General features: G+C 45.2%; 1 protein-coding gene across 1 annotated transcript; it reads left to right on the top strand.

Annotated features, from left to right (window-relative positions):
• The first annotated feature begins 3,647 nt into the window (after nt 1–3,647).
• On the top strand, nt 3,648–27,069 carry LOC137073675 (B-cell receptor CD22-like). Its single transcript, XM_067442383.1, has 5 exons — nt 3,648–4,532; nt 9,064–9,408; nt 9,507–9,755; nt 26,135–26,377; nt 26,966–27,069. The coding sequence occupies exons 1-5, from the start codon at nt 4,463–4,465 to the stop codon at nt 27,067–27,069; spliced, it is 1,011 nt and encodes a 336-aa protein (XP_067298484.1). The 5' UTR covers nt 3,648–4,462.
• The last annotated feature ends 7 nt before the right edge of the window (nt 27,070–27,076 follow it).

Below are 27,076 nucleotides of genomic sequence, written 5' to 3'. Positions count from 1 at the left end.
TTCCGGGTACGCCGTCACAATGACGTCATCACGCACGCCAATCGGATTGGTCTAGTTTCTATTCAGACTTCAGAGTCGCTGATGCTTAGGGAGCATCCCCATTTCGTCGTTCCGACGCAGTGTGAAGTTCCCTCGATATAGGGAACCGATGTTGATCCAATAGCGAGTGAAAAGGGTCTCTTTATTACTGACAAGGACCAGAGAATATACAAACAGCAGAAACTCAATGACAGGAGAACTCATGGCAGGCAGATGAATTTGGGATCTTCGGAGACAGTAGAGCAATGTGACACAGGGACGCAATGGGCAAAGGCCATGGCAACAGGAAATCCAGGATGGAAGAATCCACAGACACAACACCAGGAAGATGACTGCACACGAGGAAACACACAGGGACAATTGCAACAATGGACAAACACAGACTGCATGTGAGGCAATTAAATAGGCTGGTGAGATGAAGTGCAGCTGGTGAATTGATTGCAGTGATCAGTGACCACGCCTACAACTCAACCAAACACACAGATTCAAAATGAGTCAGTGAATCCACGAACCATGACACATTGCTCCCGTTAAAGCAGCCATATTGATCTGCTTTATCAATGCAAAAAAAAAATTCTGAGGCTGTGAATGAAGAAAGTTGTACATTGTGTTCTTATTTCTCTTTCTTTCAGTTCAGATAGAAAATGTAGCAAACTCAAAGAATCAGCTGCAGATAGAAAAAATAGTTTTTTGTCTAAGAGGAGGGGGATCAAGCTCTGTCGATGTGTCTCCTGCATCTGCAGCCATGCTAAGTGAGTGGCTGTAGCTTTAGTTTGAGGAGGTTGCCTTGCTGGTACAGAAACTCCCTGACTGGGCAGCCTCCAGGTGGAACCGCCAGGTCACAACATCACTTATGGACAGCAAGGAATTTTCTAGCTTTCAAGAATTTGTAGAGTTAATGTCAACAGAAGCAGAAATAATGTGTAATCCTATCACTTCTTTACATGCTCTTCATTCACATGAGCCTCAGGAGAGAAGGATCTCAAAAGAAACCAAAAGAAACAAGGCAATTGTCTTCAAAACTCAAATAACTGTAAACAGTGATAAACCGACAGTTAAAAGTGCCATTCATGTTGTGTAAAGATGACAATCATCCACTTTGGAAGTGCCCAAGATTCATGGAGAAGTCTGAAAGACAGAAGGTTCTATGTCAAAGAAAATAAAACTCTGTTATGGGTGCATGGAACCAGTTCAGTAAGGAATGTCGCCGTCGCCACACATGTGATGTATGCAAATTGAGACATCCAACATGTCTTCATGATTACAACCCTACATAGCAACATTGTGTTGGCCCAGATCTGCCCCTCATCTGGCACATGTGGAATACGGATCTGGCCCACATGCTGCGATGAATGACAGCCCTTGAGTGGCCCACTCCTGTTTGCCAGATCTGGGCCACAAGCAGGCCATAGCAATGCCACATGTCAGCCAAGAGCAAAGAAAAAACCAGAACTGGACCTTATCTGAGTCATCACAGCCTTAATAAGCCTGTTAACAAGCAGAATTACTGAAGGAAAGACAAGAACAGAAAAAGAGACGAGCAGAAACATAAGAACTACAACTGACTTCAGCCACAGCTTAAGATGAAATCAACTGAAGATAAAAGAAGACATTAAATCTATGAAGATCTCATCAGAGGATTAAACAACTCCACAAACAGCATTACCTAATACAAGACAGACTACATTACTTACATGAATGACATCATTGAGAGAGGGGATGTAGAAACACTGAAAGATGATGGAACTGATGGTGAAAAGTGGTACCTCACCATGGCATCTACCATCCGAAAAAGCCAGACAAACTACGGGTTGTTTTCTATTGTTCTGCGAAATTCAAAGGCACAAGTCTCAATGAACATTTGTTAACAGGACCAGACATCTAATAAACAATATCACTGTGAGGTTCAGAAGGCATCTAATAGCTATAATATGTGACATTGAAAAAATGTTTCATGTCCAAGAAAATGACCGTGATTACCTGCGCTTCTTTTTGGGGAAAGATGGAGACACAAATTCAGTGCTTCAAGATTACCGAATGAAAGTGCATCTTTTCGGTGCAGTGTCTTCGCCTAGTTGCGCAAACTATGGACAGATATATCTAGCCAGTGCCAAATCAAAACTGTAAGGTGTGTTCTTAATGCTACAGTCTCACTCTCATCAGGCTGGCTCAATTATGCCTCACTGCGCACTTTGTTTTATGAAGCCATTTCAATTGTCAACAGTCGCCCACTTACAGTGGACAACCTGAATGATCCTAAGAGCTTAGAAGCACTCACACTGAACCATCTGATCACCATGAAAGTCGCTACAGCCCTACCACCACCAGGAAAGTTCAGAAGAGAGGACATGAAAAAAAGAGATGGAGACAGGTACAGTATCTTACTGAATAGTTTTGGAGTAGATGGAAAAATGAGTATCTACACAACATAGCTACTAGACAATGCTGGCATGCTCCAAAAAGGAACTTTTTTAAATTGGTGATGTGGTCATGGATACGGATGAGACCCTTCCAAGAAATGAGTGGAGACTAGGACGGATCATAGACACTGTTACCAGCCAAGATGGACTTGTAAGGAAAGTCACAATAGCACTTTTTTTTGTCACAAATCTAAACAAGATAAGAGAAAGGGTAAACAAGGTCTCTAAGGTAGAGAGACCAGCTCAGAAGTTGTTCTTATTATTAAAACTGAGTAAACAAATCCTTAAAAGGACTTTACATACACTAGGGTTAGTATAAATTAAAATTATGCAACTCAATTAACACACGGTGTCAGAAGTGGTTTTCGAAGTGAAAGTTTGCGGATTACGTGGACATGTGTGACGAGAAAATGGAAGGATTGCAGCCGCCTCTGAAGCTTCAACTGTCCGGTAATGTTGCTGAAAATTGGAGACGATTTAGGCAACGATTTCTTCTGTATTTATCTGCGATTCATGGAGATTGTAATGCAGACACCATCAAAATGAAGGCGTCATTATTCCTTCATATATGGTTGGGGATGAAGCTTTGGAGGTATATAATAATTTCACAGTAGAAGAAGGAAAGAGTTTGAAGATAATTTCACCGTTGAAGACGGAAAGAGTTTGAAGTTACAGCCGATAATGGATAAGTTTGAAGCATTTTGCATACCAAAGAGAAATGTTACATATGAAAAGCATCAGTTTTTCATGTGCATGCAGAAAAGTGGGGAAACAATTGATCAGTATGTGACGGAGCTCAGACACATGAGCAAAACGTGTGAGTTTGGAGAGTTAATAGATTCCTTGATAAAAGACAGAGTTGTGTGTGGAATACCTGAAAATGGGCTGAGGGAACGGTTGCTTAGAGAACAGGGTTTAAACTTGGAGAAAGCTCTTTCACTTCATAGAGTGCCAGAGACTGTAAAGATGCAAGCTAAAGCATTCTTGAATGAGACCTGTGCTGTGGATGTCGTAAAGAAATATTAGACACCCAGTTTAAGTGGAAAACAAGCAACACCGCAAGAACCAAGCAGGATGGTAATTGATAAGCAGCAACGAGCATGTGATCATTGTGGGATGCAACATCCACCCAGAAAATATCCTGCTTATGGTAAAAATTGCAACAGTTGAGGCAAAAGGAATCACGTTGTTGTAAAAGTAGAAGAACCTCAAGCCAAGTAAATGCAGTGACTGAATGTGAATAGGAAGAGTTCTATGTGGATGCGTTAGCTGAAGGTGAACAGAAAGAGTGGACGGTACAGATGCAAATAAAGGAGCCATTAAGCCATAATGAAATGTGAGAGTCATGCTATCATACAGTTATACATTTTTAAATTTATTATTAAATTGTTTAATTATGGTTTATAGATGCTGGTTTCCAGAGTTCAAGATAAATCTTTTCATTACTACTGGAGCTGCCAGTTTGCTACATTTTAAATAATTATTAAACAGCAAGCAGAAACTATGAAAGTGGCAGCCACTCTGTGTCTGAATTCACTCACTCGTTTTCATTCACTTCATCAAGTGGACTATGTCAGTGGCGTAATGTAGGGAATGAGGGTATGGGTGATTTCGAACACAGCATTAAAGAAAAAAGATCATTATTGTTCTTTACTTAGGTTTAGTTCAGTGATGTTGTTCTCTTGTTGAGGTAAAAGTGCATGTGTTAAACAGTCAGTCGTTCAGTTGCTGTTGATCTGATGAGCTTCAACACGGTAAGACAAACACACTCTTACTTAAATGAAAACTGATGATTATTTATATAGATGAAGCTCATATAACACATGATTCCTGACATGAGAAATATCTTCTGTTCATCTAATGATCAGTTCATTCACACACACTGATGTTGAGCATTAATAATCTCCAGATGTGCAAAGATCTCACTAACACTAAGAGCTGTTTAGGGTGATGAACATACACTGTTTATGAGTATATGAGTGATGTTTAATGCTGTATTATAGATGTATTTTATGCTGATGTCGGTCAGAATGACTCCTCCTCTTCCTCTGATCTTTCTGCTCATGATTCACGGTGAGTCTCTGTTATATTCACATTACAAACACTTCCTTCTGTCCTGCACTCACATATTTCCCTTTGAAACAGAAAGTTTGGGCTAAACATGTCAAACGTTTGTACCTTTTAGAAATGTCCAACAGTTCTTCTAGTCAGTGTCATGTGGTTTAGGGGGAGGGACTTTCTCATTGTTCAGAGCTTTTGATTGGACAGAAGTCACCAGATCATGATTTTTTTTTTTTTGCTCCAGTTAGAGGTCTTCACAGGTCCAAAAATTCTACACATAACCGACCCGGACCCGTCTATTATTTCAAAACCTGGACCCAGACCCATGCAGATCCAAGAAATGCCAAAAATATAGTACCCAGAACCGACATGGACCCGTCTATTATTTGATAGCTGGAATGAACCCGGCGGGAAGACACAGACCCGACTGGACCGAAGTATCTCATATTCCACTAAAAACTGTTCTTAACAAGTTATTAAACAAGCTGCAAAAAACAACTGTCTCAGCCTACCTAACGTTATCATCGTCTCCCTACCTTGTGCCTGATTGTGATTTATTACAATATTTCTCTCTTTTTGTTCCAAGTGTGAGCAGAGGTCAGCACCGCCTAAGATATCAGATAAATTATGAATATTTACACTTAAGTTCAAGTTCAAGTTCAAGAGTTTTATTTGTCACATACACAGTTATACAGAATACAACCGGCAGTGAAATGTAAACAGGTCCGCTCCATGGACAGCAAATAACAATTAACAAAAAAAGCACAATAAATTATAAAATAGGAATAGGATAAAATAGGAATAGGATAAGGTGCTATATATATTCATATGTAGAATTATGAATAAATCAAGTAAAAGAAATAAGAGATGTGGAATAAAATAAGTGAGATAGTAAACTGGAGACTATAAAAATAAATCTGTGGATAACAGAAGTGCAGGAGTGTAATGTGCAAACAGCATTATAATGAGTAGTTACATGGAACACAAGAATAAAGTGCAGTGCAATATCAGTATGTGAGTTGTTAATACTGAGTGAGGTGAAGCCAAATGTTGTTAAGTGACAGCGTTCAGGAGTCTGATGGCCTGTGGGAAGAAACTCCTCCTGAGTCTCTCAGTTTTGGCCATCAGGCTACGGAAGCGCTTACCAGAAGGCAGCCGGGTGAAGTGGGGGTTGGCCAGGTGATTAATGTCCTTGATGATTTTTGTAGCTCTGCCTCTGCATCGTTTGATGTAGATGTCCTGCAGAGACGGGAGAGCTGACCCTGAGATGCGCTCTGACAAGCGCACCACTCTTTGCAGGGCTTTGCAGTCGTGACTGGTGCTGTTACCATACCACGCTGTGATGCACTGAGTCAGTAAACTGTCTATTGCCCCTGAATAGAAAGTTTTCAGGATAGCTGGTGAGACCCGGAATTTCCTCAGCTGGCGCAGGTGGTACAGTCTTTGCCTGGCCTTTTTCACCTGAGACTGGATATGTGCAGTCCAGGTCAGGTCCTCGGAGATGTTCACACCCAGGTATTTGAAGCTGCTCACTCTCTCTTCTGGTGTCCCGCTGATCATGAGAGGGGAATATGACCGTTGCTGTCTCTTCCTGAAGTCCACAATCAGTTCTTTGGTCTTGTTCACATTCAGAAGGAGACAGTTGTCTTGGCACCATGATGTCAGTTGCTCCACCTCGTCCAAGTATGCGGTCTCATTGTTGTCGGAAATGAGGCCCAGGACAACAGTATCATCCGCAAACTTGATGACAGAGGTGGAGCTGTGTGTGGACAAACAGTCATGCGTATAGAGAGAGTAGAGCAGGGGACTGAGGACACAGCCCTGTGGAGCTCCCACACTCATGGTGATGGAGGTGGAGGTGAACTGTCCTACTCTCACCACCTGAGGTCTGCCAGTGAGGAAATCTTCAATCCAGTGACAGAGAGAAGAGTTCAGTCCGAGATCCAGGAGTTTGTTAGTTAGCTTAATGGGAACTATGGTGTTAAAGGCTGAACTATAGTCAATAAATAGCAGTCTTACATAGTTCCCATTCTTGCTGTCGATGTGTGTGAGGGAGGAGTGGAGGACATGAGAGATGGCATCTTCAGTCGATCTATTGGGACGATAGGCGAACTGAAAAGGGTCCAAGGTGTCAGGGATGGAGGAGCAAATGTTGTTTTTGATGAGTCTCTCAAAGACCTTCATGACTAAAGACGTGAGAGCCACTGGGCGATAGTCATTTAGGCAAGAGGGTTTACTGTTCTTAGGGACAGGGATGATGGTGGATTTTTTAAATGAGGTTGGGACCACAGAAGTAGCAAGGGACTCATTGAAGATGGATGTGAGGAGTCCAGCGAGCTGATCAGCACAGGACCGCAGGACACGACCTGAAACGCCATCCGGACCAGCAGCTTTCCTAACATCCACACGTTTGAGTGTCCTACGAACTTCATCCTCCGAGACAGAGATCATGTGATTGTTGCAGCTCTGAGTTATTCTGTCTGACGCGTCACTCGGCGGTGTCGCGCTGCCGCGATTGCCATCAAAGCGAGCATAGAAAGAGTTTAACTCGTTCACAAGCAACGGATCAGCTCTCACTTCTGCAGAGGATTTCGTTCCAAAAGCACAGATGGTCCTCAGTCCCTGCCACATCCGCCGGGAGTCGTTGAGTTGGAAATAAGACTCCACGCGATCCCTATAACGGAGCTTTGCGGCTTTAACGGCGCGTCGGAGAGCATAACAGGATGATTTATAATCCCTCATATTCCCTGTTAGTAGACCGGCGTTGTATGCGGCAGTGCGGGCGTTCACTGCAGCGCAGATTGAACTGTCCACCCACGGTTTCTGATTAGAGAAGGACGTTATAGTTATTGTTTGTGTGGCTTGCTCTGTCAGTGTGTTGATGAAGCAGAGCGCCACATCAGTGAACTCGTTGACGTCCGATGAACTCGCCCGGAACATGTCCCAGTCAACGTCATCATATCTGTATAAGTTGAATCTGGGTAGCGTTTTCTTCTACACACTTGAGGACATCACCGCTTTGTGTGCACTTGTCATTCTTTAGCTCCGCCCACACGATACGCCTCCAGGCGCTCGTTTTTTTCGGAAAGACTCGGTACAGCCTATATTTTTTTATAAATATAATAAAACTAAAGACTTTTCGGAGATATGAAGGATGCAATAATACTCCCCCCCCCCCCCCCCCCCTTAATGCAAACAGACAGCTCTCGCGACACGAACGCAGTCTGCATAAAGTGCCAGGGAAAAACGGAAGTAACAGATCCTCGCGTTTTTAAAGCGGCCGTAAGCTTAACTTCCGCCCAGCTCCATCCACTCACGTAACAGAAAACTCAGCTAAAAGGTTTATTACACACCCCATTACACAAGCATGCTTAATTCTCTCATCATTTCAGCTGTAAATGTCCACTTTATGTCACGGTGATGGATTTATGCGTCTTTGCAGATTTGCATTTCGACTCGAGTTAACTCGCATAATAACTTTGACTGTTTGCCCTTTTGAACTAATAACGATTGCTCGCTTCAGTGCCATGGCCGCTGACATTAGCATTATTAATTTGCTATAATCTTTGTGAACTGAGTCTGACAACCAAAACGTCACGATTAAACAAGACGGTTCATTCACATTATTTTTACAGTCACAGCGGAAGCTCGGGTTGCCATAGAAACATGACACGCGCTTGAGACTGCACTCGCGTCAGCTGGAGTACCTGAAATATGAGCTTTTTTACGCAATTTGAGCGTCACAGAAAACATTTATGTGACAGTTCACATGATTTGAAATATATTCAGGAGTACATTATTACCATGCGCATGCATTAAATCGGCCCGCTTTATAAACAGCTGAGAGAACGCGAGCGAAAGAGAGAAAGTGTTTAGTTTATTTTTTATTTAATTTTTTTGTATATTTCTAAACCTCATTTCCCGACTCACACTTTTCTTATCCTAATTTAGCAATTTGTTACACAAGTTACACAAAACACACAGGCCGTGCTGACTCTCACGGCCAGCTGTTCTCAGAGTCCTATCGACGTATTACATAGGCTACAACGTTAAACAGACTCGCGACCCGAAGTAATAGATTGGGACTCGACCCACGGGTCTCGGGTGCTCCGTGAAGACCTCTAGCTCCAGCTCTCAGAAGTGAATGTGTGTGTGTGTGTTAAATATGTTTCGGTTCACATGCATATAAATGAGCTCAGAGCTGATGGACAATAACTAAAAGCTACAAGACTCTCATTTTAATGCTACTGTGTATTTTGATTATGTTCCTAGTCTTGTTTTTTTATATATTTCATTATCTGAGAGTGTATCGTGTTGTTCTTGACTTATCTCTTGCTTCTCTCTTCACTCTCTGTACATTTATTCCTGCTTTTCTGCAACACTCTCACACTTCACACTTCATTATCACTCAATTCTGAGAAGATGAGCTTTTATTTCTTATAAAGAGTCAATGTTTTCAAGTTGTACAAAAATTAAATACATTTTCAAAGGTCCATTGTAACTGATAAAACATGTTCATAATGTGATGAATTCTGTGTTTCAGGGGTTTCTAGTGCTGGTTGGGGTGTGAGTTACAGTCCTTCACACATCTGTGCACTAAAGGACTCAACAGTGATAATGAGCTGCTCTTATACATACCCTACTGGACATCAGGTCATGAAAGCGTTCTGGACAAACACACTGGTAAAAGATGATGATGGAGAGTATCCAGATCTGTCTAATGACACTGAATACAGTCAGAGGCTTCAGTATCTGGGAGATAAACAGCCGAACTGCACCGTCAGACTGAGTCATGTGACACTGAATGATTCACACGAGTACTATTTCAGATTCATCACTGATGAAGACAAATGGCTTGGTAAACCAGGAGTGACTCTTAATGTCACAGGTGACTTTGGTGAGGTTTATCTCTTCTTCTGTGCATTCTGTTGAATAATAATAAGTGTATGACAGCAGCTCTAGATATAATGTGTGTGTTGTGTTCAGATCTTCAGGTGGAGTCTCCTGAGAGAGTGACAGAGGGAGATTCAGTCCGTCTGACATGTAAAAGCAGCTGCACTCTGACTGACAGAGCAACATTCATCTGGTCCAGAAACTCACAGCCATTAACTGAGAGAAGAGACGGAAACAATGAACTCCTGCTGCAGTCAGTCAGAAGAGAGGATGCAGGCAGATATAGCTGTGCTGTACACGGACACACTCACACATCGCCTGATGTTCATCTCAATGTCATGTGTGAGTACAGATTCATTATTTCTCTTTAAAGTTCTCTTTGAAAAGCTAGCAGAGTTTAAGACTACTTAACGCTATAAATGTTTTGTGGGAGCTCGTGTGTTATCACCAAAAATAACTTTTTTTTCAATTAATGTGTCAATTAATTAAAAGGCATATAAATTGTGTGTATTATATTATATTGTGTGTATGTAAATAATATAAGATGGCCAATAGAGGGCGCTGCCCTACCTGAACCACAAAATAATAATAATTATTATCAGTGGTGGAATGTAACGAAGTACAAATACTTCGTTACTTTACTTAAGCACATTTTTCACGTATCTGTACTTTACTTAAGTAGAATAAATTGTGCATACTTTTTACTTTTACTTCGTTACATTTTGCAGCAATTATTATACTTTCTACTCCACTACATTTCTGCAACGTTTCGTTACATTTTCGTTACATTTTCTGATCAGTTTCAGGGCTCGAGATTAAGGCTTGCCCAGATAATAATATATAATGGACGTTATAGGCTAATGAACTGACGGTTGCGCTGTTGAGGCTCGCGCAGCCTCTCGAGGAGAAATGGAAACAAATCAGCCCCGCTCACACAAAGAAACTCAGTAACATACTGCATTAAAAATTCAAAATGTTTAGTTTTTATATTTTATAACAGTTAAAAAACATCACATGACACGACCAACGAGTGTAGTTTTCCTAAATACCATCACGACAGAAAATGTGACACTGATTTCATTTGACAGTTCCATAAACAATTAATTAACATCAAGTCACTTACATTTTATTGATTGCTTTATTGCTTTTGTTCTATTTGAGCAGCGAAAATATTTCCAAGATCAGATTTCCACATCCGAACCATAACGTATTGCACAGCAACAGTGCGTTACTAAATCAAAGATTCAATGCCCTATTCATAAACGACTGCCTCATTTATGAACGAATCAGCCGTTTGAACGAATCGACTCAATGACTCTCTCATAAGGATTCACCCGCCGCCATCTACTGGTGGTTTAGTTAACTTTTTTTAGTTAAAACAATCGTTAAATAGCATTATTTAGTGCAGCTGTAATTTTTCAGTGTTAATTATTTAATTTGATTTGTAACAACCCAATTGTATCTTATTCTAATTTAATTTATTAATCAAATTTAAGAATATAAAGGGAAAGCTGAAGCAAAGCCTATATTTAATAAGATTAGGGGAAAATGTCCTTTATAAAAGGTAAAAATATCATAAATATGAAGATTTAAATACATCAAAGCTGATGAGAATGTTGCTTCAGAAAAATGACATTTAACTTTGCAGATAACCAGAATTGTTTGTCAGAATGTAAACTAGGCAACAGATGGTAAGAACAATTACATTAACCCAAAACTAACTCAATTAAAACACCACCGCTCATACAGTTCCCTTTCGGGGAACTCGAGCTGCGTCGAAACGCTGTGAGAACGCCTCTGCGTTAATGCGTCGTGAAGCGCCTGTAGAACCATTCCATCGGAAAAAAGATCGATCGTCGGCGTGATGACGTCATCGACCGGAAGCTATAAAGCGTCCGTGAAAACAAACAGGAACTAGCTTCTGAGCCTTCAGCAAGCGATCTGTGTGAACCTGTCTGTCTATTTGGTGTTTTTGTCTGTCTATTGAAGAGTTTTTCCACCCTTTTTGTTAAATATTGCATATATATTAACAAAACAAAGTGAAAATAAAATAGATAGAGTACTATGGCGAGTGAAAGCAGTTTTAAGAGGTGTGTTCATCCCTGCCCACGTTACATCACGAGCAGGGATACACACTCTCTTTGTGTAGCCTGCTTGGGAGCGCAGCATGCCCAGGCAGCCCTCGAGGGGGCTGCTTGCGAGCATTGTGAAAAGTTACCGCTGAGAACGCTGCGCTCCCGCCGGGCACTCTTTGAGGAGGGTGCCTCGGCTCGTGTTCCCCGCGGATCTGGTCCCGCTGCCGCCGAGGCGGAGCGGAGGCTGCAGTCGTGGGGATCACAATTGGATGTTGCAGAGGGGTTAGAGACGGGCGCTGCCTTATCTCTGCCCTCACCTGCACCATCCAGCGGCTCTTCTCGGGGCATGGAAGCACGCATGGCGGTTTCTTCCCCCCCGAGAGAGTCGCCGGTGCTTCAATTGTCCAGCTCTGAGGAGGTGGACATTGAAAGCATCGAGACTGAAGACTCGCCACTTCAGTCCCCTGCATGCGAGGAGCTCGTTGAGGTTCTGACGCGAGCTGTGGCCAGGCTTAACATCGACTGGCCAGCTGAGAGATATGAGGCAGGAAAAAAGCGTGTAAGCAAGCTAGATGAAAGATTCCTGCCTTCTCGCGCTTCAGAACCTCAGCGACGGGGCCTGCCGTTCTTCCATGATTTGCACACTGAGGTGGCAAGATCATGGAAGAGACCGGCATCATATCGTGTTTTCAGCCCGCAGACTTCGGTCTACAGTAACATCGCCGGGCTGAATCAGTATGGTTATGGGCGATACCAAAGGTTGAAGAGACGCTCGCGAGCCATCTCTCGCCTTCCTCGGCATCGTCCCTTAAGGCCCCGACTTTGCCCACCAGACCTCTTAAAACAACGTCGGCGCTGGTGGGCAAAGCGTACTCGGCAGCGGGTCAAGCTGCTGCATGCCTGCACACTATGGCTATCGTGCAGGCATATCAGGCTGACCTGCTGAGGGATTTGGACAGTAGTGATGTCGTTGGGGGAGATATAGTAGCCGAGCTGCGTACATCTGCGGATTTAGCTCTCCGGGCCACCAAAGAGACGGCCAGATGTGTTGGCCGCTCTATGGCAGCATTGGTGGCCACGGAGAGGCATTTATGGCTAAACCCCACTGACATCAAGGAGAGGGAGAAAGCTTTCCTGCTTGATGCGCCGCTTTCTCCTGGAGGCCTCTTCGGTGACGCAGTTCACACTGTCACCGAGAGGTTCCAGGAGTCGAAAAAGCAAGCTGCGGACCACCCGAGGGTGGCCCCCGAGCAGTCAAGTCAGTCGTTCCCTGCCGGTCCGCCGCTTCAGGGCACTGTGCTTGTTGCTCAAAGTACACCAGAGGCCAGCCTCGAGAGGCTGGTTCCCTTAGTAGATTTTCTAGACGAGTGGAAACGTCTATCAGATATATCTCATTGGGTCCTGCAGATAATCGAAAGGGGGTACGCCATTCAATTCAAAAGTCGGCCACCTCCTTTCAGCGGTGTCCTACCTATAGAGGTGGGCCCGGAGCAGGCTCTGGTAATGGCACAGGAAGTACAGACACTCCTGCAAAAAGGGGCTATAGAGAGGGTTCCCCCTCCTAGCAGGGAGTCTGGGTTTTACAGCCGTTACTTCATCGTGCCGAAGAAGGATGGGGGCTTACGCCCGATATTAGATCTGCGTCTACTAAATCGCTCGGTGGCCAAGCTCAAGTTCAAGATGCTCACACTCAGACAGATTGTGTCGCAGATCAAACAAGAGGATTGGTTTGTCACCATAGACCTCAAAGATGCGTATTTTCATGCCTCCATCTTTCCACATCACAGGAAGTTCCTCAGGTTTGCCTTCGGGGGAGAGGCATACCAATATCGAGTACTTCCTTTCGGTCTAGCACTGTCACCCCGCACATTCACCAAGTGTGTGGATGCAGCTCTGGCGCCGTTGCGTCTGCAGGGCATCCGCATACTGAATTATATCAACGACTGGCTGATTCTAGCGAATACAGAACAGATGGCGGTTCAGCATCGAGATGCTGTTCTCGCGCATATGTCGAAGTTGGGGTTGAGGCTGAACGCCAAGAAGAGTGTGCTTTCTCCGGCTCAGAGAACCACTTTTCTAGGTGTGAACTGGGACTCGGTAATAATGCGGGCGCAATTATCGCCAACACGCATAGCATCGATCCTGGCAGCAGTCAAAGAACAGAAGCTAGGCCGGGCCGTCACTGTGAAACAGTTCCAGAAACTGTTAGGTCTCATGGCAGCAGCGTCCAACGTAATACCTCTTGGCCTACTGTACATGAGGCCACTGCAGTGGTGGCTCAAAACAAAGGGATTCTCCCCGAGGGGAAATCCGCTCCGCATGATCACAGTCACCTACGTGCTCTGGTCATGTGGAAAAACCCGGGGTTTTTATCTCAGGGTCCCGTGTTAGGGGCTCATGTTCGTCGCGTAACGCTAACGACAGATGCCTCTCTCACGGGCTGGGGGGCGACCATGAGTGGTCGCTCATCCCAGGGTCTATGGCAGGAACATCAGCGGCACTGGCACATAAATTGGCTAGAGATGCTCGCAGTGTTTCTTGCATTGAAACAGTTCCTGCCCGACCTCAGGGGCCACCATGTGCTAGTCAGGTCAGACAACACATCGGTGGTCGCCTATATAAATCACCAGGGGGGTCTGAGGTCCCGTCCGTTGGACAAATTGGCACATCGGATCCTCCTGTGGGCCCAAGGGAAATTGCTGTCAATCAGAGCAGTATATATCCCGGGGGTCCTGAATCAGGAAGCAGACAGCCTGTCGAGGCAGGGGCCGAGGCCCGGGGAATGGAGACTCCACCCAGAGGTGGTGGAGCTCCTATGGAAGGTATATGGGAGAGCAGAAATAGACCTATTTGCTTCGGCGGAGAATTCTCACTGCCCGCAGTGGTTTTCTCTGACCCATCCAGCCCCGCTGGGGTTGGATGCCATGGTACAGGAGTGGCCGAGGCTACCTCTGTACGCCTTCCCCCCGATTGTCTTGCTTCCAGGAGTTCTGGAGAGGGTACGCCGGGACGGGGCCCAGGTACTTCTAGTGGCTCCGTACTGGCCGACCAGAGTGTGGTTTTCGGACCTGATATCTCTCCTGGAAGGCTCTCCGATGGAGATTCCGACCAGGAGGGATCTACTCTCTCAGGCGGGCGGAAGATTCCTGCACCCACGCCCGGAGATGTGGAAACTATGGGCCTGGCCTCTGAGGGGGCTAGGCTCATAGAGGAAGGTCTCTCGGCTGAGGTCGTAGAGACCATCCTTCACTCCAGAGCTCCATCCACGAGGAAGCTGTACGCTCTGAAATGGAAACTTTTCTCAGCATGGTGCAGAGAACGCCAGTGGAACCCAGTTAACTGCCCGGTTGGTACAGTGCTGGAGTTCCTGCAGGCAAGGTTCTCGGCAGGGTTGACCCCCTCCACAATAAAGGTGTACGTGGCGGCCTTGGGTGCCTTCCACGTCCCTTCCGGTGGAGTGTCTTTGGGAAGACACCCTCTAATTACACGCTTCCTCCGTGGCACTTTGAGGTTGAGGCCGGCTATGCACTCGAGGGTCCCAGCATGGGACTTGGCCATTGTCTTGAGGGGCTTGTCTGGGCCACCGTTCGAACCTTTAGAGGAGGTTTCGGACAAGTTCCTCACCCTAAAAACCATCTTTCTTTTGGCCATTTCATCTCTCAAAAGAATAGGAGATATTCAGTCCTTGTCTGTTGCACCCTCATGTTTAGAGTTTGCGCCTGGGATGGTGAAAGCCTTTCTGCATCCCAGGCCGGGTTATGTCCCCAAGGTTCCTACGAGCCCACGGGGCCCCATCACTCTCCAAGCCTTCTGTCCTCCTCCTTTCTCGGCGTCAGACCAGGAAAGATTAAATCTGCTGTGCCCTGTTAGGGCGTTGGATACATATGTCCACAGAGCTGCCCTGTGGAGAAAGACTGATCAGTTATTTGTCTGTTTCGGGCCCCCTAAGAAGGGGGCCCCTGTATCTAAGCAGAGGATGAGCAAGTGGGTGGTCGAGGCCATTTCACTTGCTTACGAGGCGGCCGGGCAGCCGTCTCCACTGGCTGTCCGGGCGCATTCTACCAGGGGTATGGCTGCTTCGAAAGCACTTTTGTCGGGGGCTTCCCTCCATGATATTTGCAATGCGGCCGGATGGTCGTCTCCACTAACCTTCGTCAGGTTCTACGAACTAGACCTGGCATCTACTGTTGGGGCGCAGGTACTCTCGTAACCGTGTGCGCTTCGGCTTCACACATACGAGACACTTGGTCCTATGGCGATGTGGGTATAGGCGTTCTCACAGCGTTTCGACGCAGCTCGAGTTCCCCGAAAGGGAACGTCTCAGGTTATGTATGTAACCCTAGTTCCCTGAGGGAACGAGACGCTGCGTCGCTTTGCCATACTCCCGGCGTGTCCGTGATCACTTACTTCAGGCTTTATCAGAAGTTAGTTCCTGTTTGTTTTCACGGACGCTTTATAGCTTCCGGTCGATGACGTCATCACGCCGACGATCGATCTTTTTTCCGATGGAATGGTTCTACAGGCGCTTCACGACGCATTAACGCAGAGGCGTTCTCACAGCGTTTCGACGCAGCGTCTCGTTCCCTCAGGGAACTAGGGTTACATACGTAACCTGAGATGTTTTCTTCTTTTTAATTATTAGAATTAGACATTAAGAGAATACATTTTTATGCAAGTACTTTTACTTTTAATACTTAAAGTACATTTAAAATCAGGTACTTTTTACTTTTTACTTAAGTAGGATTGTCGTTGTAGTACTTCTACTTTTACTAAAGTAAATATATTTCTGGTTACTTGTACTTTTACTTAAGTACTGAGATTCAGTACTTCCTCCACCACTGATCATTATGATAATTGATAAAAACAGTATAAATGGATATTTATATGATATGATGAGATAAGATATGCTATATGTCCCCTTTGTTTGTCCGCATGTCTGAAGTTCACCTCTGTAGTTTAGCCAATTGCTGTTTCACGATATAAACATATTTAAGTCCTCTTCATTTAAGGGTCACACTTGTCCTCCTCCGGTCAAAAGTGACCGAAGCCTTAAAATGAAATCCCTACCCCCAGGTCAACCAATCAAATTTATTTTAGTTCAATAATATTTATATTAGTTCACTTATATTTTTTATTATTTTCTTCAACTTTGAGGGTATTGTGTGATAATATGTAATATTTACACAATTTTAATTAGCTATTTTTCCCCATTGAAAATAATAAAAAAAATATTTATTTTAATTATTTTTGTATTAAAACAGTATTCCATGTTAAAATAGAGACGGGGCATTCAAAAAATAAATAAAAAATAAATAAATAAATAAATAAATAAATAAATAAATAAATAAATAAATAAGTGTGTGCGTGCGTGCGTGCGTTTTAAGGTAGTTATTGCCCTCTGGTGGCAGTAAAAATTGAAAAACTGATGTAATGCCCTGTTATGACCACTAGTAGGGCTGGGCGATATGGAGCAAAAAATATATCTCGATATACGATACATATCTCGATATCTTTACAGGAAAAATAACCCCCTAAAAACTACAGCAAAAACAAATATGCCAAATACCACAAATTCTTTTTTTTTTATTATTGAAGTGCAAAGAGGTAGTCAGTTCATGTAGGAACAAAGTGTTTTTGCGACATTTAAAAAAAAAAAAAACTCCCTGATTACATAAATAATAATAATTTAACTGTAAAAGAAAATAAATAATATTGCCTTCTTTTCATTTATTTCATGCTTTCAAAAGATGAATCAAAGACTCCCTTTTTACACTTAAAACAGCACTAGGTAACTTTTCAACCTTCATAATATATTTTTTAAGACTCTTGTGATGATAAATCGACTTACAATAGGTTGAATGACACGTCTGCCATAGCCTGATGGGGTCTGTATCATTTTTAATCGTACTTTTAAACTTCGGGTTTCGGGTAGTAACCCGTGAACAAAAAGAACTACAAAATTCGACTGCTTTACGGAAGATACGTCACTTCCACCAACACCCACACTTCCTTAAATTCAGACGTGCGAGCCCAACTTTGTTCGTCGGATAATATAGTCATGTCCGAAGCAGCACAGACAAATAAGAAAGAAAACGGTTTTGTTGGAGGAAAGCAATAAGAGGAAAGGAAAAAGTGATGAGATTAAAGGCAGAACGAGGATCAACATGTGACCAGCGTTTGCTCGTCGGCGTGAGCTGAAGGAGGCGTGCCCGACCGATGCTGTCCTGCTTGTTATGGTGATTACCTACCACTCAAACATTGAACTGAAGTATCATATAGATTCTGTAAAACGCTAACCAATAGACTACTATAATGACGCTGGCTTGTAAACGTGAGCATCGTAATTATTTGGCGTTTGAAAAAAATAAAACCCATGAAATGATATTCATATGACATGCTGAGACATATGCCACTGACTGTACCTGGGATGAAGACATTTCACACGCGACGCCAGAAGAACTCTGAACTCCTCTTGCAGTGTTCAGGGGAACTGTTAGTGCTGCACCGACCCGCGGGACGCTTTTATAAAGTTATTTGGCCCGCCCCGCACCACTGTATATATTTTTACAACCCGCCGTGCACCCGCGACCATTAAATAGACATACGGGGTCCGCGGGTTATGAGACGACCCACGCATCACTAGTTCAGGGCTATCAGGGCTGTCATGTCAACAAATCCACGCCCGATGGCATCCCCTGTTGTAGGATGACAGAGCTTACAACAGTAGTTGAGGACATTATTTTTTCCAAACTGTAGGGGGACCCCGAGAGCAAAAGTAGCCAAGTGCTGCTTTAAAGTAAACAGTAAGCATTTTGCAGAAAGATTGGGGCATGACTGAGATATAAATAAACTGATTTTGTCTTAACACAATTTCCTGTTAAATTTGTATCAAAATTCAAACAGTGATGTCTGTCATGCCTTTGACAAAATTCAAACTCATCATGAGGATCATGTAGGCTACACATGAGCTGAATTTCACTTCTTTTCCAGTTACAGAACGAAATATGAATGTCAGAAGGTAGGCTATATGATAATATGATACAGTACAACTTACAGAAGAGCACCGCATGTCTCAGGACACCCGGGATGTCGCGTTTTTCCCTCTTGGTTAAAACATGAATAGACCTATTCATCATAATCCCGTGATAAAGCTGACAAAATAATGCTAGTAATGATATTGCAATACTTTTAAATTGTTTTCAAATGATATGCGATCATTTTGACATTTTAACAGAAAACCATGCGATCAGTTAGACACAAATCATAAACTGGCATGATTGCGACCGCGTCTCGCACCAGTAGTGTCATCACCTGACTGTGGGTGAAACGTGCGATTTGAACTATGATGAACATTAATTTCCCTATCTCGAGGGAACTTCGAGCTGCGTCGAAACGCTAGGGGACGCCTCTGCGTGCCATGTCATGAAGCACTTGTGTAATCAGTCCAATAGCGGGACGATACGTCACGGGCGGGTGACGTCATCGACCAGGAAGCTATAAAGCATGCCCGGACAAAACAGTCACTAGCTTCTGTGTCTTCACAAGCGCTCTGTGTGAATTGTATGTCCATTTATTGTGTGTGTGTTCAAAAAAAAAAAAAAGAAAGAAAGAAATATGGCAAGTCAGTATAGGTGTTGTGTTCCTCCCTGCCCACGTTACATCACGGGTGGGGATACACACGTCCTAATGTGTGATGTGTTTGGGGCTCGAGCATGCCCAGTCAGCTCTCGAGGGGGTCGGCTGCGAGCATTGCGAGGGACTCCCAATGCGCATATTAAGATCACGGCGGGCACTCTTCGAGGAGAGTGCTTTGGCTCGCGGTCCTCAGGGCTCGGGTCCCGCTGTTGCCGAGGCGCAGCGAAGGCTCGCGTCCTGGGGATCGCAGTTGGATCCAGTGGCGGGGTTAGAGACGGGTGATCCCCTATCTCTGCCTTTACCCGCTGGATCTCATGCCTCAGTTAGCGAGCTGGAAGCACGCTCTGCGGTTTTCTTCCGCTCACGCTGAGGCACAAACGCAGCAGCACTCCAGCTCAGAGGAACTGGATGTTGTTAGCGCTGATGATGATCTGCCAAAAGAAAACGACACACACACACACTCATAAAAAGAGGTGCTATTGGTGTAACTCGCGCTGTGTCCAGGTTAAGTTTAGACTGGCCGGCCGAGTGTCAAGAAGTTCGCCAAAAAATAAATAAATATATAAATAAAATAAGAAAGAGAAAGAACAATATAATGGCGAGCAGACAGCATGTTTGAGATTACGAGGGGCTGAATCTAGTGGCTCGGATCTCGCGTTTGCCGAGGCAGCGTGTAGATCACGGGTCTACAATATAGATTCTATGACTCGATCGCGGATCTCGCGCTTGCCGAGGCAGCGTGTAGATTACGGGGTTGAGTTTAGTGGCTCAGATCGCGTGTTTGCCGAGGCATCGCGTAGATTATGGGTCTGCATCTATCATTCAGAAAGGGCGACGATGTCTCGCGGGGAAGAGACGCTTGCGAGCTATCTCTCCCCCGAGTCCGCATCGTCACACAGCCCCACAGCTGCCCACAACAAGCCGGTAAAAAAACAAAAAAAAAAAAAACAAAGGGGGAAAAAACCTTTGGGGGTAGGGCATATTCGGCAGCAGATCTATATATATATATATATATATATATATAATAAATAAATAAATCAAAATGTCCCTCTGGGGCTGTCGGGCGGGGCAGCCTCAGCCGAGTACATCCTTTCTCAAACCTACACCGAGCAAAACAAAGAGAGAGCGTGGCCGCTCGGGGCCCCCCCGGAGAGAGATCGGGGATACGGGCGACGCGCTCAGCCGGGACCTTCCCGTGGTAGGGCGGATCTGAGGGCCTTCCTTACTGCTAGGAAGGCCTCGGCTAAGAAGTCCTGACGTCAGAGGCACAGGACTTCCGATGGCAGTCCCCTCCGGGAGAGTGCGGCTCGCCGAGGCGCCCGCTCGTTCCCGGTGCCATCGGGGGGGGGGCCGGTCTGCCAACCCTGCCACCGTTGGTGCTTCAGGGCGCGGCGGTCCCCGGCGAACATATATCTCCGTGTCCGCCCGGAAACGTAGCGGCTTGGGGATGTTCGCGCCCTCTCGTGAGGGCCCCGGGGTGGTCAGTTCGGTTGCTACCTGCCGGTTATCTGTTACAGGACACCGGGCTGACCACCCAGGAAAATCCAGAGACCAGCCTCGAGAGGCTGGTTCCCTTAGTAGATTTTCTGGCAGCGTGGAAACTTCTGCCGAATATCTCAGAATGGGTCCTGCTCACATTATAAAAAGGGTTCGGGTCACACCCACCCGTGTTCAGCAGGGTTACTCCTACGGTAGTAACCCCCGAGCAGCCTCTGGTCATGGAACGAGAGGTACAGACTCTTCTGCGAAAAGAGGCTATACACGGGTCCCTCCCCTCTGCAGAGAGTCGGGCTTTTACAGCCAGTACTTCATAGTTCCAAAGAAGGATGGAGGGTTAAGGCCTATTTTTAGATCTGCATCAGCTAAACAAAATGCTCACGATAAAACAGATCATGTGTCATGTCAGGTCCGAGGACTGGTGTGTCACAATAGACCTAAAAAAAAATGTATACTTCCATCTCCATCCTTCCGCAGCACAGACAGGTCTTCAGGTTTGCTTTTGGGGGCGAAGCTTACCAGTATTGAGTGCTGCCATTCGGCCTAGCTTAATCACCTCACACTTTCACCAAGTGCGTGAATGCAGCTCTGGCTCAGGTGCGACTCCAGGGCATTCGCGTGCTCAACTATATCGACGATTGGCTGGTGTTAGCATAGTCGAAACAGTGGGCGTTCAGCATCGAGATGCTGTTCTCGCCCATAGGAGAGTGTTGGGGCTAAGGTTGAACGGAAGAAAAGTGTGCTGGCACCTATAAGCTGCAGAGCACTACTTTTCTGGCGGTAGTCTGGGACACGAAAATAATGTCGGCTCGGCTATCCCCTCCCAGGATAAAAACGATCCTGGATACCGTGAACCAGATAAAGCTAGGTCAGTCACTGACTGTGAAACACTTTCAGAGAGTGTTAGGGCTGATGACAGCAGTGTCCAACGGGGTACCTTTTGCCCTGCGGTACATGAGACCCTTACAGTGGTGGCTCAGGACCAAGGGGTTCTCCCCGAGGGGAAACCCTTTTTTCGCTTGATCAAGGTCACGCGGCGCTGCCTACGTGCCTTAGTGAAGTGAAAAGATCCTTGGTTCCTGTCCCAAGGTCCAGTTCTGGGGGCTCCTTGTCGTCGCGTAACGCTAACGACGGATGCCTCCCTAACTGGCTGGGGAGCGGTCATGAGTGGCCGCTCGGCCCAAGGTCTGTGGAGCGGCCGTCAGCTCTCCTGGCACATAAACCAGCTGGAGCCGATGGCTGTGTTTCAATCACATAAAATCAAACACTTCCTCTCAGACCTGCGGGGCCGCCATGTGTTAGTTCGGTCAGACAACACTTCGGTGGTCTCGTATATAAATCACCAGGGGGGGTTGAGATCGCGTCGGGTGTGGAAGCTGACGCATCACATGCTAACATGGGCCCAAGGCAAGATGCTCTCGCTCAGGGCGATGTACATCCCGGGGGTCCTGTATGTAGCGGCAGACTCCCTGTCGAGGCAGGGAGTGATGCCGGGAGAATGGAGACTCCACCCCGAGGTGGTGGAGGAGCTGTGGATCCACTTTGGGCGAGCCCAGGTGGATCTGTTTGCGTCTCGAGAGACGACACACTGTCCAGCATATTTCTCCCTCACGCATCCAGCCCCACTGGGGCTGGACGCAATGGTACAGACGTGGCCGAGGCTGCGTCTGTACGCCTTCCCCCCTCTGGCGTTGCTCCCAGGAGTGCTGGAGAACATCAGCCGGGACGGGGTTCAGCTTTTATTGGTAGCCCCGCTCTGGCCGGGCCAAGTATGGCTCACCGACATTATGTCTCTCCTAGAAGGTCCTCCCTGGGAAATCCCAGTCAGGAGAGATCTTCTTTCGCAGGCCGGGGGGTCAGTACTGCACCCGCGCCCGGAACTGTGGAAACGGTGGGCTTGGCCCCTGAGGGGGCCCAGTTCATAAACACGGGTCTATCTACTGAGGTGATAGAGACCATGTTGCACTCCAGAGCACCATCCACAAGGAGACTTTACGCACTCAAATGGAGAGTTTTTGTCGCCTGGTGTACGCACCAGGCTTTGGACCCTGTTAACTGCCCGGTCGGTTCAGTTCTTGAGTTCCTACAAGAAAAATTATCCGCAGGGTTATCTCCGTCGACACTGAAAGTATATGTGTCGGCGATATCTGCTTATCATATTCCATTAGATAATGCATCATTGGGGAAACACCCTTGGGTCATGCGTTTCCTTCGTGTTACTTTGAGGCTCAGACCTGCGGCACGCTCGAGAGTGCCTACTTAGGCAGTGGCACCCTCTTGTCTGGAGTTTCCACCAGGAATGGTAAAAGCATTTCTCTTCCCGAGGGAAGGATATGCTCCCAAGGTCCCGACTAATGTGCCGGGACCAGTAATGCTGGAGGCTTTCTGTCCGCCTCCGTTCACTAGTCAAGACCAAGAGAAGCTAAATCTGCTATGTCCGGTCAGGGTCCTAGATGCATATGTCCACAGGGCTGCCCTGTGGCGAAACTCAGAACAGTTGTTTGTGTGTTTTTGGGTCCCCGAGCAAGGGAAAACCGGCTTCAAAGCAGATGCTTAGCAAGTGGATAGTCGAGGCTATTTCGCTCGCTTATGAGTCGGCCGGACATCCTTCACCAATGAGGGTCCACGCCCACTCCACTAGGAGTATGGCTGCCTCTATGGCTCTTATTTCGGGAGTTTCATTGTCAGAGGTATGTGAAGCGGGTGGGTGGTCCTCTCCGCATACATTTGTGAGGTTTTACAATCTAGATGTAGCCTCTACACCGGGGTCCCGGGTGTTTCTGGGTTGATTCACACATACAGACATTTGGGACTCTGGCGGCGTGGGTATTGAGGTCCCCTAGCGTTTCGACGCAGCTCGAAGTTCCCCCGAGATAGGGAACGTCTCAGGTTACGTATGTAACCATGGTTCCCTGAGGGGGAACGAGACGCTGCGTCGAGATGCCATACTCCCGGCATGCCTGTGATAGATTTGTTCGACTTTTCCAGAAGCTAGTGACTGTTTGGTCCGGGCATGCTTTATAGCTTCCTGGTCGATGACGTCACCCGCCCGTGACGTATCGTCCCGCTATTGGACTGATTACACAAGTGCTTCATGACATGGCACGCAGAGGCGTCCCCCTAGCGTTTCGACGCAGCGTCTCGTTCCCTCTCAGGGAACCATGGTTACATACGTAACCTGAGACGATTTCTTTATGAATTTTAGCAAGCAGTTGTGTTAGAAGGAAAACATGGCCTCTAAACTGAGTCCTGAACAACGCGCGCGCTTGTCAACATGATAACTTATCCTCACCTGGTTGCGGAAGCAGCCGTGTTCAATGAGACGACACGCGAGGGGAGAGGAGAGGGTGAACAAAAGCAAGAGGCGGGAGGCGCGCGAGCGGGGGCGAGCACAGCACAGGGAAGGCAAACAAGCAAAGTGGCGGAATCAGAATTAAATATAAACAATATATCAATATATGCGATATGTCCAAATCCATATCGAGTTGAAAAAATATCTCGATATATTTTAAATATCGAGATATCGCCCACCCCTAACCACTAGGTTCCTACATAACTCTATATAAAGTGGCTTATAAATTCGTTAGTGTTTTTAGACATAAATACTTATTTTTATTAAGTTATGGCTTTGGATTTATACTTAGACATTCTCAAAGACTACTTTTTGTCAAGGTTTAGATTTTTTTTTTTTATGTTGATTTGAATGTCCGTTTTTGCATTAATTTGACTACATTCAAACCTGAGCACAGAGGAGAACATTCTGAACATAAAACATCAAAATTCACTAAAAATGAACAGGTATGTTTTTTTCACCGTTTTATGACTTTTGGCTCAATTTTATCACATTAATAACAGCCATACCAATTCATTTGTATGTGTATATTATTGTGGTTTGTGTGTGTTTCTCTGAATGTGTTTACATGTGTGTGTGTCTCTGTGTGTGTTTACGTGTGTGTGTGTATGTGTGTGTGTGTGTGTGTTTGTGTGAGAGTGTTTGTGTCTGTTTTGAACTCTTGATGTTTTAGAGTGTAAGCTCTTCCTTGTATTTTTTTTTTTTTTTTTTAACTGCATTGTGGCTGAATTATTGATTTTGTTTCACATATTTGAAAAAATGTGCTCTGTGTTATAGTTGCACTATTCATATGTGTGTGTGTGTGTGTGTGTGTGTGTGGGGGGGGGGGGGGGGGGGGGGTATTTTAGAGTGTCACATTGCTTTGCACTTTTTTTCTGGTTCATGGCTGATTTGTGGTTCGTAACACCAAAAGATTCCCTGAGCTTTTGTGTTTCCCATTCATTTCCTTTGTTGGTCATTTTTTACCATTAAGGAGTTAAGTGTGACTATTTTTTTTTTTTTACGACCCTTTAATATATATCATATCTGAATCCCCTCCATGATTTTTTTTGTGTGTTCACATAGCTAATGCAACAAAAGTCTAGCCTAGAAATCTAGACGCACCCTAGATGTAACTGCTGACAACGTCAGTGAGTTCATCAATATCAGAACAGGAGTCCTGAAACACTGTCCAGTCTGTGCACTCGAAGCAGGCTTGTAGCGCTGAAGAGTTGTCCTCAGTCCAGACCTTCACCTGTTTTCTGACAGGCTTCTTCCTCCTCAACACGAGGTGTAGCCGGGTAAGAGGTGGACGTAAAAAGTGACTTCCATCCCTCAGATACTCAGCAAATGTTTATTAAACAGCACACCACAAAGGGGAATTAAGACCCTAAAAGACGTTTAAAACACAATAACACGGAGACACGAGCTAAAGCCGCTTGTCACTGCCAAACAGCGCCACCTTCATCATAACATCTCCCTTCACATAAAGGAAAGTTCTCAGCTGTGGTGTTGTTTGATTGTAGTTGTGTGTGATTTAGAGTGCACAGTCTGTTTCTGTATATTCCCTTGTCCCAAACTCCTTCCTGAATTTATTTTATTTATTATTTATTTTTGGCTACCACCAGACCAAGCTCAGTTTAAGATTGACCATTGGTCTGGGGAGTCTGCTCTGTGTTTTCTACTGCACAAGAGGCGTGATCAATGGGCATTATGTGAATGACTCTGTTTGCAATTGGATAGTTCTTCAACCAATCAGACCACAAGAGGCGTGATCTTACAGACATCAACCCATCACTTCTCTATCTGTCATCATGTTAAACCAGCCAATAGGGCTCCAGGTGGATAAGACAGTCTGTGATTGATTCCCGCAGAAGTGTAACAGAAGCAGTAGAAATTAATGCACAGGTTTTTAGACTGAGGTTCAGGGCGAAATCGAATCGCCGGCAGATCAGGCTGAGTTTACGCTTGTCTAACAAAACACAACACCTATCTAGAACATTTTCCACCAGCCGCCACTGATTAATACTTTTACCTGACATCTGTAGATCCTCCAGTGAATTCTGTGATCTCCATCAGTCCATTTACTGAAATAATTATTCCTAAATCTGTGATTCATAAGTCTAAACCAAGTGTGTGATGCCAAATTGTAATTTGTTAATGTTTTGTTTGTTTGTGTTTAGATCCTCCCAGGAGCGTCTCAGTGTCCGTCAGTCCATCTGGTGTAATAGTGGAGGGAGATTCAGTGACTCTGAGCTGCAGCAGTGATTCAAACCCTCCTGCTCTGAACTTCAGCTGGTTTAAGGAGAATGAAACTTCAGCTGTTGGATCTGGACAGAGTTTCAGTGCACTACAGAGTGGACGCTTCTACTGTCAGGCTCACAATCAACATGGATCTCAGAGATCAGACGCTGTAACTGTCACAGGTGAAGCTTTTATTAACACACTCCTGTATCTTCATGTCCAAGCAGACACAGTAAGTCAATGTGACGTCAGGAAGACGTTAGACTCCAATTAATCCAATGTCAGTCAGACGTCATATTTTAGTTGAAAATTTTAATCGGTTTGACGTCTAAACCCAGCATTTGTTTGACGTAACATAAGACAGACATTTAATTTTGGTTGGAATAAGCACCGCACTGTAAAAAAATCTTTAAAAAGGGTGAAATGTGTGGCAGCACATTACAGTAAATGTCTGAAGATCTCTTCAGAGGATTAAACAACTCCACAAACAGCATTACCAGCTTCACACATTACTAACCAGACTGACTTTATTTCTGTCAGACGACTACAGAAGCTCTTATTGAGAATTAACAGAGGTTTAGATGTTGATGTCTTATTGAAAATAATAGTTTTTAATCACCATTATGGTGATCAGTGTTTGCTTTAGTTTAGTTTGACTGAGGAAAACATTAATTTTCAACCAAAATCCAATGTCTGACTGAGGTCACATATTGTGCCCACTGGGATCATTTCAGTTTGGAGAGTTAATCATGAGGATCTTCCTCTTTCAGTTCATCATGGTGCTGGTAGGAATGTGATCGTGATCACAGCGGCATCTGGAGGATTATTCATCATCATCTTCATCATCATCATCATCACCATGTTTATAATGTGAGTAAAAT

This window comes from Pseudorasbora parva, chromosome 4 (assembly GCF_024679245.1).
Source record: "Pseudorasbora parva isolate DD20220531a chromosome 4, ASM2467924v1, whole genome shotgun sequence".
Classification (NCBI taxonomy): Eukaryota; Metazoa; Chordata; class Actinopteri; order Cypriniformes; family Gobionidae; genus Pseudorasbora; species Pseudorasbora parva.
The sequence above is the reverse complement of the archived record's forward strand: the minus strand, read 5'-3'. Positions and strand labels throughout refer to the sequence as shown.

Excerpts from the sequence above, each read along its gene's own strand:
- LOC137073675 (XM_067442383.1), top strand. The coding sequence starts at position 4,463 with ATGTATTTTATGCTGATGTCGGTCAGAATGACTCCTCCTCTTCCTCTG. Across the intron at positions 4,533-9,063 it reads CTTTCTGCTCATGATTCACG|GGGTTTCTAGTGCTGGTTGG; the intron begins GTGAGTCTCTGT and ends TCTGTGTTTCAG. Across the intron at positions 26,378-26,965 it reads AGACGCTGTAACTGTCACAG|TTCATCATGGTGCTGGTAGG; the intron begins GTGAAGCTTTTA and ends TTCCTCTTTCAG.